Source organism: Scyliorhinus torazame, chromosome 4, assembly GCF_047496885.1.
Source record: "Scyliorhinus torazame isolate Kashiwa2021f chromosome 4, sScyTor2.1, whole genome shotgun sequence".
Lineage (NCBI taxonomy): Eukaryota > Metazoa > Chordata > Chondrichthyes > Carcharhiniformes > Scyliorhinidae > Scyliorhinus > Scyliorhinus torazame.
The window spans coordinates 171,159,386-171,179,785 of record NC_092710.1 but is presented as its reverse complement, the minus strand read 5'-3'; the positions used below and the strand labels follow the sequence as shown (position 1 = coordinate 171,179,785).

Genomic DNA, 20,400 nt, shown 5'->3' with positions numbered 1-20,400 from the left:
ATAGGTTCTTGATTAATAAGGGGATCAGGGGTTATGAGGAGAAGGCAGGTGAATGGGGATGAGAAAAATATCAGCCATGATTGAATGGCGAAGCAGGATCGATGGGTCTAATGGCCTAATTCTGCTCTTATGTCATACGGTCTTATAAAATAGGCACAACGGGCTGAATGGTCTCACCCAGTGCTGTGACCGTTCCACGAGTCTTTTTGATCAGGCACGCAATCATGGCTGTGGGCAATGTGCTGTTTCATGACATTCTTGTGCCGCACCTTGGGACATTTTACTGCCTTAATAAATCATTAAAACAGTCCAGTGCTGAGCATATCGTGAATCCGCCTTCTACCCGGTGATGCTGCCTCGCCCAGCACTCTGATAGGCTGGGAGCTGACACACTGTTCCTGTTGTGTGTGTGAGAGAGAGAGACTGACTGACTGGGTTCTGTGGCCGGAGCTGAGGGTGTTTGAAAAGGTGTGCACTTAATCGCTGCGGTAGGTGACACAGAAACACTGTCAGAAAGTAACCCCGCCGTTTGTTTTCAAGGTTTCGGTATTTGTAATCGTCTTGCTGAATGGGACTGTTTACTTTGTGCTGTTAGTGTTGGTCAGGAAAGCAAGGCTCCAACTGTCCTTCATTAAAACTGAGCTTTCCCAATGTACAGCAGAGAGATCCTGCACCGGGCCACGGGGCGTCTCTGATTCGGAGCAGGGAACCCGAAGCAACTCCCCTGCTGAATACCCTTTTGCTAGCTTCTGCCTTGTCTATCCTGTTGACTCTCGCTGAACTAAAGTTCAGGAAGGGGATATGATGGCGGTTCTTTATTGGTGGGTAACGCTCTGAATTGCAGCACCACTCGTTACCACCAGATCAGTTGGGGCAAGTATTTCAAGTTTAATTGTGGGCTGCGTTTTAATGTGAAATAAAAACAGAAAATGCTGGAAATACTCAGCAGGCCAGGCAGCATCTGCGATGATAAACATCAATAGCCTGTCATCCGAACTGAGGAAAGTGAAAAATAATAAGAATCTTTTTTGTCACAAGTAGGCTTACATTAACAATGCAATGAAGTTACTGTGAAAATCCCCTCGTCATTCTGTTAGGGTACATTGAGGGAGAATTCAGAATGTCCAATTCACGTCTTTCGGGAAACCCACACAGATGCAGGGAGAACGTGCAAACTCTGCACAGACGTGACCCAAGCCAGAAATCAAACCTGGGACCCTGGGGCTGTGAAGCAACAGTGCTAACCACTGAGGGGCCAAGTGGCCTTATTCTGTGGCAATTTATAATGTTAGTCTTTGGAATTCTCTTCCACAGAGAGCAGTGGAGGCTGGGTCATTGGATATATTCAAGGCTGAGTTAGACAGATTTTGATCGAAAGAGAGTTAAAGGTTATGGGTTGCAAGCAGGAAAGTGAAGTTAAGGATGTATGCAGATCCATTATTTTTACTGAATGGTGGAGCAGATTTGAGGTGCCCAATGTCTACATCTATTTCTTATGATTTTACATCCTTTATAGTCTTTAGGATCATTCCAACATAGTGAAACAATCTATGCGCCATTACAAAGTATGTACTTTTTCTTAACATCTTTCATGATTGTAAAAACATTGCTTTTTAAACAGGTGAATTAAAAATGGCTTCTGCTCCACACAATTTTTCTTGGATTGAACCCAATAAACTAGCTGGAATGGCCATGCCACGGTTACCTGCTCACTACCAGTATTTGTTTGATAATGGCATTCAAAACCTTGTAACACTTTGTGAGAGGAAGCCTCCATACCATGATACCTGTCCAGGAGTGAAGATTCACCATATCAAGATCAATGACTTCTGCTCACCCTCTTTTGAGCAAATCAAAAGATTTCTTGCTATTGTTGACGAAGCCAATGCAAAGGGTGAGGTATGAATGGACATTTATTACTTATCTATATTGAAATTCATGCATGACATTGCTCAATTGTGTGCTGGTCTTAGTGGAAAATGTCACTCGCATCAGTGAGATGCAGCTTGCTTAATCTATTGTTTAAACATTTGAGATCCTCTGCCTTTTCAAGGTAATTTGAGGTGGGCTGGGCATTTTTCAGGTACAAAAGTGGTAGCCTTTTGTGTGGTGAACAGAAAATAATAATCTGATCAGAATAGCTATTGTCCTGCAGGATGGCATTAATGTACTTCATTTCTGCTTCAAGCTTGCCAGGTGGAAAAATGGCTAGGGCCCTATTTACACAAAATCAATGAGGCCAATCTTAAGAATTACAGTGGCAGTGTGATGCCAGGTACATAGGCTGTACATCCCAACTACTGGCTGGCCGAGTCAAACAGCATGTTGTTTGTAACAGGCAGAGTACAGACCATACTCAACCAGCATGCACTTGCAAAACCCAAAACAAAACGTCCACTATTAGATGTGATTCTGCGATTGGGCAACAGTTGCTGAACAATCTTGAGGGCACTATTAGCCACACAAACAATAATCAGCGAGCTCATAATGTGACTCATTTGTCTCGCTAGAGGCAATATGCATTCATGCGCAGGGATCGTTCTCTGCAAACAAAAGGAATATGTTGAAGCTTTGCACATTTTTTTGAATTACCGTGAGCTTGGGAATTTGGGTTCCTGTTTCTTTCCCTGTGGCAAAGCCTTAGCCAGCGAATCAACTTCATTCATCGTATTGTGCTGAATAAACCTATTCTTGTTGTGTTAATTCAGTGAACTTTAAACATATTTATAATATTCGGAGGGGTTGGATAGTACACTCTATTTTTAACACTGATACTTTGATCTAAATTTAGTCCTGACTAATGGGAAGAAAATATCCCTGCCAGCTTTAATAGTCCTCCACAAAGCTAACTTGGTATTTCTATCTTGTCTGTAATTCTTGTAACTTTAAGAATGAACAAGGCTCTCACAATGAGAGTTGCAGCTTTTTCCCTCCAATTTTTAATTATATTCATTTAATACGTCATCTATGACCTCTGCCTCCATGCACTTTTGGTTCCTAATCAGCTCTGCTCTTTCTATCGCCTTTTGTCTTATTTGTCTCCCAAGTCCCCTTTTTGTCAGCTGCCAGCCTCTGAACTCCCAGCTTGCTTCTCTTTTCACTTTTTCACCTCCCCCCCCCCCCCCTCTCTAAATCCATAACATCCCTACAGTGCAGAAGGAAGCCATTCAGCCCATCAAGTCTGACCGACCCTCTGAAAATGAACTCTTACCTCAGCTCGCTTCCCCACCCTATCCCCGTAACTCCACACATTGAGCTTGGCCAATCTTCTTAACCTGCACATCGTTGGACTGTGGGAGAAAACTGGAGCACCCGGAGGAAACCCAAGCAGACTATCTCTTTCCGCCAACATTTGATTCTAATTTATTACACGCCGATTCATTCCTTTGACTTTGGCTTTCCTCTAGTGAATTATTTGTATTCTGGACTGAACTTTATCCTTTCGCATATCCTAAATTCTGGCTGCTGAATCTTCTTTCCGACTATGCCATTTGTCCTAACAGGGAACAAAAGTGCTGCCTGTTAACCCACCCCACCTGGATGCTCTGCAGCTCAATGACACCCTTGGCACCAAGGAGGCAACACATCATCCTAGATTCATGTCGACAGCCACAGAAATGCGTATATATTCCCCTAACTAAACCCTATGATACAATGACCACTGTCCTGAAAGTTCTCCTATTAACACTTGATCCACTTGCCCCACCTCATTCCCAAGAACCAGGCGGAACAGTGCCTCCTTTCCTCATTGGACCGAAAGCATACTGCTGGAGAAATCTTTCCTTTTCTTAAAATATATTTTATTCCACACAGTACAAAAGTTTCCACAAATATAAGAAACACACAACCATATTAGACAGTTTGTCGTTTTATATCTTTATAAACTAACTAATTTTACACCAAAACAACTCTCCCACCCCCTATTAATTGATGGCGACAAACCGATAAATGGCCTCCACCTCGAGTGGAATCCCTCCTTTGACCCCTGTGGGAAAATTAAATTTTCTCCATTTGCAGAAATTCCGCCACATCCCCCAACCACGCCGAAGCCCTTGGTGGTACCGCTGACCACCATCTATCTGTCGTCCGGCAACCAGAAAGGTGAAAGCCATAACATCTTCCCCCTTCCCCGCCAGCAACTCTAATACGCGGAAAAGTGCCATTAAAGGTCACTACACCAATCTCGCCCCACACGATCGTCAACCAAGTCTTAAACAACGATGCCCAGAACTCAACTAATTTCCTGGAGAACCAAATCATATGCACGTGATTCGCTGGCCTCCCCGAGTACCTCTCGCATCAATTCTCCACTTCCAGGAAGAACCCGCTGATACGTGCTCTAGTTAAATGAGCCCTGTGAACCACTTTAAATTAAATCTGGCTCACCCTGGCACAGGAGGAGGTCGAGTTCACCTGGTATATATTTCACTCCAGGCCCCTCCCTCCAGTGCCACTCCCAGCTCCTCCCTCTTCTCCTTTATCTCTAATGGAACCTTTCTCGTCCCCAGCAACCGCTCATATATATATATATCCTTCCCCAGCTCATCACGTGATAATCTATCTATCAGCGTGTGACTCGGGAGCTGAGTGAACAGAAGAAACTCTTTGTAGACAAAGACCCGCACATGCATATATTTAAATTCTCTCCCTCTTGGGAGCTGGTATTTCTCCTTCAACTCCAGCCCCACAAATCTACCCTCCACAGACGGATCCCTAATCCTCTCGACCCCCTCCTCCAAGTTCCTATATGTTGCGTCTATCCCCGACGGTGCAAATCTATGTTTTTCACAGATTGGTGACAGTACCAACAATCCCCCAATCTGAAGTGCCGCCTGAGCTGATCCCAAATTTTAAGGGATGAAATCACCACCGAGCTCACAATATATCTAACCGGGGAGAACGGAGAGGGACAGTGACCAATGCCTTAAACAACACCCTGACGCAAGAAGCCTCCTCCATTTACCCCACCTTGACCCCCTCTCTTCTCCCCCCCCCCCCCCCCCCCCCCCACACTTTTTCTACATCACCAACCAGTTAATATAATAAATTCGGCAGCTCTAGCCCCCCCAGAATGCCATCCCCTCTGCAGGAAGGCTCTCCAGATCCTAGATGCCCGCCCACACAAATGCCAAAATTAACTTCTCCACCCTCCCCAAAAACGCTAAGGGAAGGAAAATTGGGAGAGGTGGGAACCTCCCGGAGAATGTTCATTTTTATAGTCTGAACTCTACCCGCCAAGGAGAGCATCCCACCTCTTAAGGCCCTGTCTCACCCCCTCCACCAAGCTGGCCAAATTTAATTTGTGCATCGTAGCCCCCTCATGTGACACCTGAATACTAAGATACCCAAATCTTGTTTTGGCCAGCTTAAATTGCAAGGTTCCCAAGTCTTCGCCCCTACCCAGGGATTTTACGGGAAAGACCTCACTCTTGGCCATGTTATGTTTGTACCCTGAGAAGGATTTAGACTTCTTTAACAACCTCATTATCCTCCCCATACACCGTCCCCATACACAAGATGTTCCTCCATTCCTTCGATGGCCAGTGTAACAGCCAGGGTTCAAAGCTAACACAAATAGCAACGGCGACAACGGGCATCCCTGTCTCATCTCAAACTCGCCACATTCTCCCTTACACTCGCCGTAGGGGCATATAACAATTTCACCCAGGAGATAAACGTTGGCCCAAACCCAAACCGTCTTAGGACCTCAAAAAGATACCTTCACTCCACCCAATCAAAACCCTTTGCTGCATCCATAGAAATAGTTTTTTCTGGCACCTTCATGACCACATTCAAAAGCCACCTAATGTTACTTGACAACTGTCACCCCTTCACAAAGCTAGTCTGATCCTTGGAGACCACCTCTGGAATGTACTCCTCTAAGCGTCTCGCCAATGCTTTAGCTAGCACCTTCACGTTTGTGTTCAACAAGGAGACAGGTAATTAAAACCTGCCCATCTTTGGACACTGGATCCTTATCCTTCTTTGGAATCAGTGAGATGGACACCAGCACCAACAAATCGTTATGTATCCTCAGTAGATGTGAAGCTAGAAATTACTTGTAACATTCCACTGGAAAGCCGCTGGACCTCAGTGCCTACCCGGTGACATAGACCCAATGGATTCCATTGTCTCCTGCAGTCCTAATGGCACCTCCAACCCCTGATCCTTCCCCCTGTCCTCCACCAGGAAGTCCTGCCCATATGAAAATTACTTTGTCTCCAAGTCCACCACCAGGGTCTCGGACCTATGCAGTCTATGATAAAATGCCTCAAAGGCTCCATTGATCTTATCCTGAGCCGTCACCTGCCCTCATCCCTTGTCCTTAACCTGAGCTATCTCTCATGTAGCCACCTGTCATCTCAACTGGTGAGCTAACAGACGGCGGACCTTCTCCCATATTCATAAAATACACCCCACGAGCGACTCAGTTGGCTCACCGTTTTCCCAATCGATACCAGATCGAACTCCACCTGCAGCCTCTTTCTCTCCGCTCTTTTATCGGGCCTGTTGAATACATCTTATCCACTTCCCAGATAGCATCAACCAACCTCTGCCTTTCCACCCTCCCAATCTTATCCCTGTGGGCCTTTGATATTATCTTCTCTCTGACCACCGCCTTCAGCGCTCCCCATAACCCCAAGGGTGATACGTCCCCATTCTGATTAAACTCCACATAGCTCTTCTCAATGGCCGAGGCTACTTTGTGAAACTTCTTGTCTGCCAGGAGCACCAAATCTAAACTCCGAGAGCCACGGGGCTCAACCTGTTTGTAACCTCACGTCCACTTAATATGGTGCATGGTATGATATCACGATTGCCATATATTCTGCCCCGACAATTCCCGGGAGTATCGATTTCCCCACCACAAAAACTATTTGAGCGTATACTCAATGCATGAATACCCCCAGTTCCTTCACCATTCCTGATGTTACGAATGACTTGGCGTTAAATCTATCCACCTTTGGGCCCAAATCGCAGTTGAAATCACCCCCCCACCCCCCCGCCCAAATGATCAATTGATGAGAGTCAAGGTCCGGAATAGCCACCAATGCCATCTCATTAAACTTTGTGTCACCCTAATTAGGTGCATAAATGTTAACTTAAGACTACCAAGGCCCCTGTCAACACCCCACTCACCATCATGTACCTTTCCCCTGGGTCCAGGACTGTGTTGGCCACCCTAAAAGTGGCCCTCTTATTGAACAGGCTCGCAACCTCTCTTGATTTTGAATCTCAACCTGAGTGGAACGTCTGCCCCACCCATCCCTTCCTTAGCCTTGTCTGATCCTTCACCCTCAAATGCATCTCCCGCAGGAAGACAACACCCGCCTTCAAGCTCTTCAAATGAGCAAAAACCCGAGAACTTTTAACCGGGCCATTCAACCTCCCCACGTTCCATGTCACCATACTCACCGAGGTCTTGAACGCCCACCCCCCTCCCCCACTGAGGTCCGCCATCCCAATCTAATACGGAGATCTTGCCAGGGATCCAAGCTCCCCTTGAACTCGGGTCCCCCGAGATGGATTCTGTCTGCATCCCCACCTACACCTAACCACAAAGACACCTGTGGCACCAGTTTACTACCCCTCCCCTTCGAATGCTTCACCCTGCCAGCCAACTCTCAACGACCCCCCCCCTCCCTGCAAACAAAGGGAACCAACCCACTACTGCCCCCCACCCCCTCCGACTGCTTCCATTTACTAGCATCCCTGCTAGCATGGTGACCCTCACTTGGAGAACCACACAAAAAATTACACCCACATAGCCCAATTTACTCTTCCCCCACCCAAACCAGAACACACCCAAGGAAGAGAATAACGCAGGAATCGGTACCATCCCAACAACAACCTTAATGGAAAAACCAGCACATGTAATCATAAAACCGCCAAACTGCCAAATTGCAAAAACATTAAAACTGGACATTATCAAAATCAGTCCTCCCCAAACCATTCCTCCTAATAAAGTAATTTTCCTCCTCCAGCATGTTAAAGTAATGTTCTTTGCTCTTGAATGTGGCCCACAGTTTTCCCGGTACAGCATCCCAAATCGCACCTTGCTCCTAAAGAACATTGCCTAGGCCTTGTTGACGTTTGCTCGACATTTGGTCAGGTCTGTCCCAACGTCCTGATAAATGCGCATCGGATGACCTCCCAGCTACAGTCTCGTTTGGGTTTCGCTCACCTTAAAAATCCGCTCCTTCGCCTGTACTTATGCAACCGGACAATCACCGCCCATGAAGGTTCTCAAACTCTCGGCCTCTGACGCAGTGATCGGTGGGCCCGATCCACCTCCAGGTGCTTCTTGAAGACCCCCTCCTCGATCAGCTTTCCAAACGTCTTGCCACATAATCGGTGGAGCACGTGCCTTCGGCACCCTCTGGCAGCCCAACTATTCTTTAGTTTTGTCGCCTGTTTCAATTTTCCTGGTCATCCACTTTGGCCTTCAACGCTTTGTGGGCCTCTGCCACCATTACTATCTCTGCCTCTAGAGACCTGATCCGGTCGCTGTAGTCCGAGACCATCCTCTCTGCCTTCCAAATCATCGTGCCCTGCGACTCCGTTTGCTTCTCCAACCTCTCCAAAGCCCCATGAGGAGGAGCAATTGCTGCCTCCATCGCCTTGGACAGGTCCTCGTGCATCTCCTGCCGGTGCTTCTTAAATTCTCCCATGATAAACTCCATTAACTGCTCCAAAAGGCAGTGGGGCGGGCAACAGCAACCCGGCCAGTTCCACCATACTTCACTTTGCTGTGCCACGAGGGTCATCTAACCCTTGAGCAGGGCTTTATTCGATTTAAGCCTGGTATTGTAACCCGTTGGTATCCCACATCAGAGGACAAACCAACAAGCTTCAATTTCTTTGTCCTGTTTCCACCAAAACGCCCATTAACCAGGTGGAAAGAGCCAAACCTAAGCCTCTAAGCGGAGCCACCTTGTGTGTGACCGATCAGCTCATGGCAGCCACTGGACGTTCCTAGAAAAAAATCCTTAAACACTCTAGGAACTCATCTCTGCCCTTTACAAAACTACAACCCTGGGCTGGGTTCTCCGTCCCGCCGTGCCAGATTTCTGGTTCAGCACGCCGGCGGGATGTTCCGTTTTGCCGGCTGGTCAATGGGGTTTCCCATTGTGGGGCAGCCTAACGCCAATGGGAAACCCCCGGGCTGCCGGCAAAACGGAGCATCCCAACGGTGGAGAATCCAGCCCCCTGTCTATACTTGGAGAATGAAAGTCCCCCATTATAGAGACTATATAATATTTGCATCTCTCTGTAATTTCCATGAAAATGTGTTCCTCTACATCCTACTGACTGGTTGGTGGCCTCCAGACTACATTGAGCAATGTAATCACAACTTTTTTGTTCCTTAGCTCTAGCCAAATAGATTTTATCCTTGACCCCTGTGGGACTTCCTCTTCCTCCAACACAATGGTGTTCTCCTTAATCAATGCTACCTCCCCTATCCATTTTCTTTCCTTCCTTCCTATCTTTATTAAACACCTTGTATCCAAGAATATTTAACACCCAGTCCTGCCCTCCTTTGAACCAGGTTTTTGATGTTGCCACAAAATCATATTATTACATGGCAATCTGCACCTGTAATTCATCAATCTTATTTCCCACTTCCAAGTATTCACATGCATACACAGAAACCCTTATTTAGACTTTGTTACTTTCTGCCTTACCCCTGACCCCACTTGTTAACTTACTATTCCCTACTCTAGCGCTACCATCTCTCTCCCAGTACTCTATTCATCTTGATATTCCTCTCTGATTGCCTGCTTACCACACCCCTGCCAAGTTAGTTTAAACCTTCCCCAATAGGACTAGATAAACACTCCACAATGAACTCCATCCTGGTTCGATTTAGGTTCAACTGGTCTGGCCTGTACAGGTTCCCATCTCCCCGACAGCAGGTCCCAATGTCTGAAGAATCAAAAGCCCCCCCCTCCTACATTACCTATCCAGCCACACGTGTGTGCTTTATCATCACTTATGCATGGCACAGGGAGTAATTCAGGTCTTTTGATGACTTGCTAATTTTTGAACTAGTTTCCTAAATTCTGATTGCTGGACCCTATCCTTCTTTCTGCCTATGTCATTTGTACTAACAGGGAACACCAATGCTGGCTGTTTACCCACTCCCATCGGGATGTTCTGCAGCTCATTGATATCTTTTGCCTTGGCACCAAGGAAGCCACACATCATCCTGGATTCATGTCTACAGCCAGAGAAATGTTTATCTGTTCCCCATACTATTGAATCAGATGACACTATTTCTCTTCCAGTCTTCTTTGTACCTTTTGGTACAGCTGAGCCACCCGAGGTGCCTTGGACCTGGCTCTGACTGCACTTCCCAGATGAACCATCACTCTCATCCGTATTCAGTACAGAATACTGGTGTGAGAATGGGATGTACTCTGGGACTCCTGCACTACCTGCTTGTTCGTTTTTCACTGTCTGGTGGTCACTCAATCTCTCCCATCACCCTGCATTCACTTAAATTGTGGGGTTGCCACATCTAAAACCATGCTATCGAGGATGCTCTCAACCATGTGTATGTACTGCAGTATTGCCAGCTGCTGCTCAAGTTCTGAAATTCTGAGGTCAGGCTTCTGTAGTTGATGATGAATCCTGCACAAATGGTTATCCAGGACAAGGGAAGCATCCTGGAGTTCTCACACAGCACAGGATTTTCACTCTAAAGTTGGAGCAACCCTGCCATTACTCTTAACTTTTTTACTGCTAATAAATCTTAACCATACTAATAAAATGAAAATCGCTTATTGTCACAAGTGGGCTTCAAATGAAGTTACTGTGAAAAGCCCCTAGTCGCCACATTCCGGCACCTATTCGGGGAGGCTGGTACGGGAATTGAACCCCCGCTGCTGGCCTTGTTCTGCTTTACAAGCCAGCTGTTTAGCCCACTGTGCTAAACCAGCCCCTAATATTGACAAACCCTACTAATATATAATACATCTTACTAGTGGAAATAAACTTAACTTAAAAATAAAAGATAAGACTCACCTGCTACTCTTGACTTAGAACATAGAACAGTACAGCACAGTACAGGCCTTTCAGCCCACGATGTTGTGCCGACCATTTATCCTAATCTAAGATCAACCTAACCTACACCCCTTCAATTTACTGCTGTCCATGTGCCTGTCTAAGAATCGCTTAAATGTCCCTAATAACTCTGACTCCACCACCTCTGCTGGCAGTGCATTCTACCCCCACCTCTGACATCTCCCCTATACCTTGCTCCAATCACCTTAAAATTATGTCCCCTCGTGACAGCCATTTCCACCCTGGGGAAAAGTCTCTGGCTATCCACTCTATCCATGCCTCTCATCACCTTGTACACCTCCTATCAAGTCACCTCTCTGCCTTCTTCGCTCCAGTGAGAAAAGCCCTAGCTCCCTCAACCTTTCTTCATAAGATATGCCCTCCAGTCCAGGCAGCATCCTGGTAAATCTCCTCTGTATCCTCTCCAAAGCATCCACATCCTTCCTATAATGAGGCGACCAGAACTGGACACAATATTCCAAGTGTGGTCTAAGTAAGAGTTTTATAAAGCTGTAGCAAAACCTCGCGGCTCTTAAACTCAATCCCTGTGAAAATGAAAGCCAACACACCATACGCCTTCTTAACAATCCTATCAGCCTGGGTGGCAACTTTGTGGGATCTATATACGTGGACCCCAAGATCCCTCTGTTCCTCCACACTTCCACGAATCCTGACTTTAACCCTGTATTCAGCATTCAAATTCGACCTTCCAAAATGAATCACTTCACATTTATCAAGGTTGAACTCCATCTGCCACTTCTCAGCCCAGCTCTGCATCTTGTCGATGTCCTGTTGTAACCTGCAACAACCCTCAACACTATCTACAACTCCCCCAACCTTCGTGTAATCGGCAAACTTACTAACCCACCCTTCCACTTTCTCATCCAAATCATTTATAAAAACCACAAAGAGCAGAGGTCCCAGAACAGATCCTTGCGGGACACCACTGGTCACCATCCCCTCTGATCTTACAAAATGTAGCTGTCCTGTGGACCAACTGGAACTCCGCCCTCCAACTCTGCTCCCAGTCAGCTGCACTCTGATTAACTCGTTAAAACATTAACTGTTAATAATGTTTGTTAAAATTCCATTTGTTTTAGATCTGGATTCGGGGAGTTAGGAGTTAAACTAAAAAGTAGGACCTCAAAGGTAGTAATCTCAGAATTGCTACCAGTGCCACGAGCTAGTCCGAGTAGGAATGTCAGGATAGATAGAATGAATGCGTGGCTCGAGAGATGGTGCAAGAGGGAGGGATTCAAATTCCTGTGGCATTGGAACTGGTTCTGGGGGAGGTGGGACCAGTACAAACTGGACGGTCTGCACCTGGGTAGGACTGGAACCAATGTCCTAAGGGGGGGGGGGGGGGGGGGTGTTTGCTAGAGCTGTTGGGGAGAGTTTAAACTAATGTGGCAGGGGGATGGGAACCGATGCAGGAAGTTGGAAGGCTGTAAAACAGGGACAGAAACAAAAGGCAGTAAGGGGGAAAGTGTAAGGCAGAGAAGCCATAGTCAAAAATCAAAAAGGGCGACAGTACAAGGTACAGTGACTGAGGGGAGCTCAGTGAATAGGACCAGGAATAATAAAAGGACTAAAACGGGAAGTAAAAACATTAATGGTAAGCGACGCGGCTGGTTGTTACATGAAGATATGGGTTCAAATACAAGGAAAATTAGGAGAAACGTTAAGAGGAAATATAACTTAGGAGAGGTTACTGATCGAGGTGTTAAAATTCAGAACAGAGGTAAAAAAAACCAACATAACTGTACTTTAAAAAATAAATAAAAAACGTATTCTCCTTTTTCACATTTTCTCCCACATTTACACCCATCAACAATAATCAGCAAGATATGTTAATCCCCATAATAACAACGATCCCATCCACCCACCAACCCCCAAACATCAGTCCGCATGCTTACATAAACAAATGACAAAAAGGAATCAGGGATTACCCGTAGTCACCCTGAATCTACACAGCCCCCCCCCCCCCAACTAATGTTCGATGTTATCCAGTTCTTGAAAGTGCATAATAAATAGTGCCCATGACTTGTAGAACCCCTCCGAGCTTCCCCCCAGTTCGAACATAACCTTCTCAAGGGTCAAGTATTCCAACAGGTCCCCCCGCCACGCCAGGGCACTGGGTGGAGAGGCTGCTCTCCATCCCAGCAGGATCCGCCTTCCGGCGATCAACGAGGCGAAGGCTATGATATCTGCCTCCGCTCCCGTTTCCAATCCTGGCTGGTCCGACACCCCGAATATGGCCTCTTGGGGACCCGGGTCCAGTTTCACACTCACCACCTTGGAAACTACCCTAAACACCTCCTTCCAGTACTCCCCTAGCTTTGGACAGGACCAAAACATATGAACGTGATTCGCGGCCCCCCCCCCCCCCCCCCCCCCCCCCAGCAACGCTCTCACACATCCTCTACTCCTTCAAAATATCGGCTCATCCTCGGCCTCGTGAGGTGCGCTCTATACCACCTTCAGCTGTATCAGCTCCAACCTCGCACATGAGGTGGAGGCATTCACTCTCCGGAGCACCTCACACCAGACCCCCTCCTCTATAACCTCTCCCAGCTCTTCCTCCCACTTTGCTTTAATCCCTTCCAGTGGTGCCTTATCCTCTTCCAAAATAGCTCTGTACACCGCTGACACTGCCCCCTTCTCCAGTCCCCTTGTCGTCAACACCACCTCCAGCAATGTGGAGGCCGGTTCCTCTGGGAAGCTCTGTATCTCCTTCCTGGCAAAATCCCGAACCTGCATGTACCTAAACACTTGCCCCGCTCCAGCCCATACTTCGCTTCCAGCTCCCTCAATCCTGCAAATCGACCCCGAAGAAACAAATCTTTAGCGTCTTAATCCCCTTCTCTTCCCATTTCCGAAAACTTCCATCCCACCTCCCTGGCTCAAATCTGTGGTTCCCCGAATCGGCATTTCCCTTGACTCTGCCCCCAACCCGAAGTGTTGGCGAAACTGCCTCCAGATTTTCAATGAAGCCATTATTACCGGACTCCCTGAGTATTTCCCCAGAGCTATCGGGAGCGGCGCTGTTGCTAGTCCTTCAGCCCCGACCCCCTGCAGAAACTCTCCTCCATTCTGACCCACTGGGAATCAACCCCTCTGACCCAGCTCCGCACCTTCTCCACATTTGCCGCCCTGTAGTAGTACAACAGGTTCGGGAGACCCAAACCCCCTGCTTGCCTTCCTCTCTGCAGCAGCACCTTTCTCACTCTGGCCACCTTCCCTCGCCATATGACTGAGGTAATCCTTCCCTCAATCTCCCTGAAAAAAGACTTTGTCAGGAAAATCGGTAGGCATTGAAAAATAAACAGGAATCGCGGCAACACATTCATTTTAACCGCTTGTACCCGACCCGCCAGTGACAGAGGAAGGCCATCCCACCTTGCCAGATCGGCTTTCACTCTCCCCACCAAACTAGTGATGTTGTACCTGCGAAGCCTCCCCCAGTCCCGGGCAACCTGCACCCCCAGATACCGAAAATGAGTCCCTGCTCTACGGAATGGCAGCCCCCCCACCGCCGGCCGAGACACCACAAAATACTCACTCTTGTCCAGGTTCAACTTGTACCCCGAGAAAGACCCAAATACCCGCAGTAGCTCCAATATTCCTCCTATCGATGCACTCAGCTCCGACACATACAGCAGCAAGTCGTCGGCATATAAGGACACACTATGCTCTACCCACCCCACCCCCACCCCCGCCCTATTCCTTTTCATGCTCCCGAACCTCTTAATGCGATGGCCAACGGCTCAATCGCAAGTGCAAACAGCAGGGGGGACATAGGACATCCCTGTCTCGTTCCCACAGTGGAGAGAAAAGTATCTCGAACTGATATTGTTTGTGCGGACGCTCGCCTTCGGTTCCTTATATAATAGCTTTACCCAGTTCACAAACCTTGGCCCAATCCCAAACCGCTCCAGCACTGCCATCAGGTACCCCCATTCTACCCGATCAAACGCCTTCTCGGCGTCCAATTTCACAACTACCTCTGTTTCCTTCCTTTCCGCCGGTGCCATAACGACGTTCAAAACCCTCCTAATGTTCGAAAACAGCTTCCTCCCTTTCACGAACCCCGTCTGATCCTCCCCTATCACCTTCGGAAGGCACTCCTCCAGCCTACCCGCCAGTACCTTCGCCAACACTTTTACGTCCACATTCAGAAGTGATATGGGCCGATACGACCCACACTCCGTCGGATCCTTATCTTTTTTTAGTAACAGGGAAATCGATGCCTGCCCCAAGGTTTGCGGTAACACCCCCTTCCCTATCGCCTCCTCAAACATCCCCACCATCAGGGGTGCCAACCTATCCTTAAACTTTTTATAATATTCCACCGGAAACCCATCCGGCCCTGCCACCTTCCCCGACTGCATCCTCCCAATCGCATCCTTTATCTCCTGCTCCACTATTGCTCCTTCTAATGTAGCCCTGTCCCCCTCCCCTAGCCTCGGGTACTCCAACCCATCTAGAAATTCCTGCATCTCACGGTCTCCCCCGAGTGGCTCTGACTTGTTCAACCTCTCATAAAACCCCTCAAAAACCTTATTAATCAGCACTGGGGCCACCACCAACTTCCCTGCCCTATCCTTCACCTGAAGAATTTCCCTTGCCGCTGCCTCCCTCCGGAGCTGACCTGCTAACATACGCCCCACCTTATCTCCATGTTCATAAACTGCACCCCTTGCTCGTCTCAGTTGGCGCACCGCCTTCCTGGTGGACAGTCGGTCGTAGCGCGCCTGTAGTCCCTTCCTCTTTTCCAGCTTTGCTGGGTCCCCATCCTCTGCATACCTCCTATCTACCTCCAACATCTCATCTATTACCCTCTGCCGCTCCAACCTCTCCTCTTTATCCACCCTGGCCTTAAACAAAATTACCTCACCTCACCACTGCCTTTAGAGCCTCCCAGACGACTGCCTTCGACACCTCACCCGTACAATTGAAACCTACATATTCCTTAATTGCCTTTTCAATTTTCTCACAGAATACTTGGTTCCCCAAAAGCCCCACATCCAGTTTCCACCCCGGTCTCTGCGCTGCCCCCTTCTCCAGCACCATATCCACACAATGTGGAGCGTGATCTGACACTGCAGAGTATTCCGACCCCTTGACTCCAGCCAGCAAAGCCTTCCCCACCACAAAAAAGTTGATCCGCGAGTATACCTTATGGACCGCTGAGGAAAACAAATACTCCCATTCCCTTGGGTGCAGGAACCACCAAGGGTCCACCCCTCCCATTTCTACCATTAGCCCAGCCAGCGCCTTCGCCCCCCCCCCCTGATGGGACCAGCGAGCGCGGCCGTGATCTGTCGAACCTTGGCTCCTGCACCAAGTTCCAGTCCCCCCCCACAATCAGCTCATGCGTGTCCAAGTCGGGAATAGCCCCAAACACCTTCCTCGCGAATCCCACATCATAGAACATAGAACATAGAAAATACAGCACAGAACAGGCCCTTCGGCCCACGATGTTGTGCCGAACCTTTGTCCTAGATTAATCATAGATTATTATTGAATTTACAGTGCAGAAGGAGGCCATTCGGCCCCTCTAGTCCGCACCAGCTCTTGGAAAGAGCACCCTACCCAAACTCAACACCTCCACCCAACACCAAGGGCAATTTGGACATTAAGGGCAATTTATCATTGGCCAATTCACCTAACCCGCACATCTTTGGACTGTGGGAGGAAACCGGAGCACCCGGAGGAAACCCACGCAGACACGGGGAGGACGTGCAGACTCCGCACAGACAATGACCCAAGCCGGAATCGAACCTGGGACCATGGATCTGTGAAGCAATTGTGCTATCCACAATGCTGCCATGCTGCCCTTAAGAACAAATAAATCTACACTATATCATTTTCCCGTAATCCATGTACCTATCCAACAGCTGCTTGAAGGTCCCTAATGTTTCCGACTCAACTACTTCCACAGGCAGTGCATTCCATGCCCCCAGTACTCTCTGGGTAAAGAACCTACCTCTGATATCCCTCCTATATCTTCCACCTATCATCTTAAATTTATGTCCCCTTGTAATGGTGTGTTCCACCTGGGGAAAAAGTCTCTGACTGTCTACTCTATCTATTCCCCTGATCATCTTATAAACTTCTATCAAATTGGGACCGTATACACTTAACAGCGCCACTAATCTCTCCTCCAGTGCCCCTGTCACAATCACATATCTACCCCCCTGATCTGCCACCACCTTCTCCATCTGGAAGCATACTCTTTTGCTGACCAACACCACTACCCCTCGAGCCCTTCCATCAAATCCGGAGTGAAACACTTGGCTAACCCAGCCTTTTTAAGTCTCACCTGATCCTTCACCCTCAAGTGAGTCTCCTGCAGCATTGCTACATCGGCTTTCAAACTTTTAAGATGCGCAAGCACCCTTGACCTATTGACCGGCCCTCCTAGCCCGCTCACGTTCCACGTGATATTCCTTACTGGGGGTCTCTCACCCCCCCCCACCTTTCTTATCCACCATCATCATACCACCGGGCCCTGCCCCATAAGCCTGACCCGCCCCTGTCCATTGCTAACACCAAACCCCTTCCCCCCCCCCCTCCCAAGAACCCCCCCTACAAAAACATCCCCCAACATCCATCCCTCCACCCCCTCTTACTCACCTCGTAGGCCCATTGAAGCCTGCTATCCAGGCTCCAACGTCCGCAGTCCTCCTCTCACCTCACCCCCATTCACTAACTGACTTTAGTTAGCTAGCGGGGGTGGCTCCCCCCGCCAAGACCTCTCACCCCCTTCCAACCGTCGCAACACAGAACGCCATTAACTTGAACTCTGTAACAATGCAAAGAGAAGTAAATTTCAATACATCAGTAAAAAGAAAGTTGTAACGTTTGTACATTTTCCAGCCGCTCAAACACAGTCCACAGTCTCTCTTCCAGTTCCGCTCTTTACGTCTGTCCCAAGCCTTCTGCCCTCACGAACACCTCAGCCGCCTCCTCTGTCTCAAAATAAAAGTCTTTGGCGTTAAATGTTACTCTCAACTTCGCCGGGTACACCACACCAAATCGCACCCCCTTCTTGTACAAAGCCGCCTTCACTCGCCCAAACGCCGCTCGTCTTTTTGCCAGCTCCACCGTCCAGTCCTGGTAGATCCGAACCGCAGTACCATCCCACGGCACCTCACGCTCCTGCTTCGCCCAGCTTAATACTTTCTCCTTCATACAAAACTTATGGAACCAGATAATTACTGCCCTTGGCGGCTCGTTCACTTTGGGCTTCGGCCTTAATGACCGATGAGCTCGGTCTAGCTCGTGCAGGGTGGGGCTCTCACCCTCCCCCATCAGCTCCGCCAACCTCTTAGCGAAGTATTGCGTTGGCCTTGGGCCCTCTGTCCCTTCGGGCAAGCCCACAATTCTCAAATTGTGCCGCCTTGAGCGGTTTTCCAAGTCTTGCAGCTTTGCTCGGAGCCCTCTGTTAACCTCCACCACCCTCCGCAGCTCGTCCCCCATCGAGGTGACCTGGTCGTTGTGTTGTGTCACGGCCTCCTCCACCTCCTTCATCTTCTCGCACCGCTCTCTCACCTCGGCCAATGCCTTTGCCACCTCCACCCTAATCGGCCCGATTGCCTCCTCCAACAATGACCTCAACACGACCGCCATCTCTTTCTTCAGGACCTCCATGTGCCTCACTAAACATTTTTCCAGCTCCACCGCCATCACCTCGGTCATCTTCTCCACCGTAAGTAGTGCGGCCCCGCCTTGCAGTTCGACTTCCGCCATCCTGTCAACACTTTTGCTTTTGCTCGTCTTCTCCTTCGGCGGCGAACCCTCGTTTCCTCCTTTCTTCGCTGCTTTTCGCATCCTTTAGCGGCTTATTGTTTTTTATCTTTCCTTTCTCCTCTCTCCCCCTTCACCCTCCTGCCCTTCATCAATCTGACATTCTTCTTTTTTGAAAAAAAAAACTTTCACCAAACTTCCTTAAATCTTCTTTCTTTCCCCTCTGCATTCACCTGGGACCAGGCTTCAACCTTCTTTCTTCTTCCTAGGTGGGAGCCATCCGACATGGAGCACCCTCCCTACATAGTGCCCTGGCCTCGGGCCTGCCGCCTCAGCCTCCTCGTAGCTCCGCCCCCGCTGCTCTGACCTGCCGGGCCCGCCGCCTCAGCCCCCGCCGCCCGACACCCGCGCGGGGTTCTTCGCCGGTTTTTAAACCGGCCCCGCTGGCTGCTCGTGGCGGCCCCAAAGGCCGACGATAGTCGGGGAGTGCGTGAGGACGCAGGGATTTCCCCAAAATCGCCGCGAATCACGGCCACCGGCGGGAGCTCTTGTTGTTGCGGCCGTCCTGCTCGCCCACGCCACCGGAAGTCCAACATAAGTGTACTTTACCTGAATGCTGGTAGTATTCGGAATAAGGTAAATGAGTTGATGGTGCAAATCATCGTGAATGACTATGATTTAGTGGCCATTGCTGAAACATGGTTAAAGGATGGTCACGACAGGGAGTTAAATATCCGAGGATATCAAACTATTCGGAAGGACAGAGTGGATGGTAAGCGAGGTGGTGTAGCTCTGTTATTTAAGGATGACATCCGGGCAATAGTAAGGGGTGACATCAGTGCGATGGAGGATAAGGTTGAATTGATTTGGGTGGAAATCAGGAACAGTAAGGCGAAAAAGTCACTGATCGGAGTAGTCTATAGGCCACCAAATAGTAACATTATGGTGGGGCAGGCAATAAACAAAGAAATAGCTGATGCATGTAGAAATGGTACAGCAGTTCTCATGGGGGATTTTAATCTACATGTCGATTGGTTTAACCAGGTCGGTCAAGGCAGCCTTGAGGAGGAGTTTATAGAATGTATCCGCGATAGTTTCCTAGAACAGTATGTAATAGAACCTACGAGGGAACAAGCGGTCCTAGATCTGGTCCTGTGTAATGAGACAGGATTGATTCACGATCTCATAGTTAGGGATCCTCTCGGAAGGAGCGATCACAATATGGTGGAATTTAAAATACAGATGGAGGGTGAGAAGATAAAATCAAACACTGGTGTTTTGTGCTTAAACAAAGGAGATTACAATGGGATGAGAGAAGAACTAGCTAAGGTAGACTGGGAGCAAAGACTTTATGGTGAAACAGTGGAGAACCTTCCAAGCGATTTTTCACAGTGCTCAGCAAAGGTTTATACCAGCAAAAGGAAGGATGGTAGAAGGAGGGAAAATCGACCATGGATATCTAAGGAAATAAGGGAGAGTATCAAATTGAAGGAAAAAGCATACAAAGTAGCAAAGATTAGTGGGAGACTAGAGGACTGGGAAATCTTTAGGGGGCAACAGAAAGCTACCAAAAAAGCTATA

The 20,400-nt window shown here is 48.5% G+C and overlaps 1 protein-coding gene across 1 annotated transcript in view; it reads left to right on the top strand.

Annotated features, from left to right (window-relative positions):
- Positions 1 to 384: 384 nt before the first annotated feature.
- The window catches only part of dusp23b (dual specificity phosphatase 23b), a 45,614-nt gene continuing 25,598 nt past the window's right edge, over positions 385 to 20,400 (top strand). The window contains exons 1-2 of the mRNA XM_072498868.1: positions 385 to 488; positions 1,622 to 1,899. Coding sequence (XP_072354969.1) covers positions 1,633 to 1,899 — 267 coding nt within the window. The 5' untranslated portion in view covers positions 385 to 488; positions 1,622 to 1,632. The remainder of the gene's footprint in view (positions 489 to 1,621; positions 1,900 to 20,400) is intronic.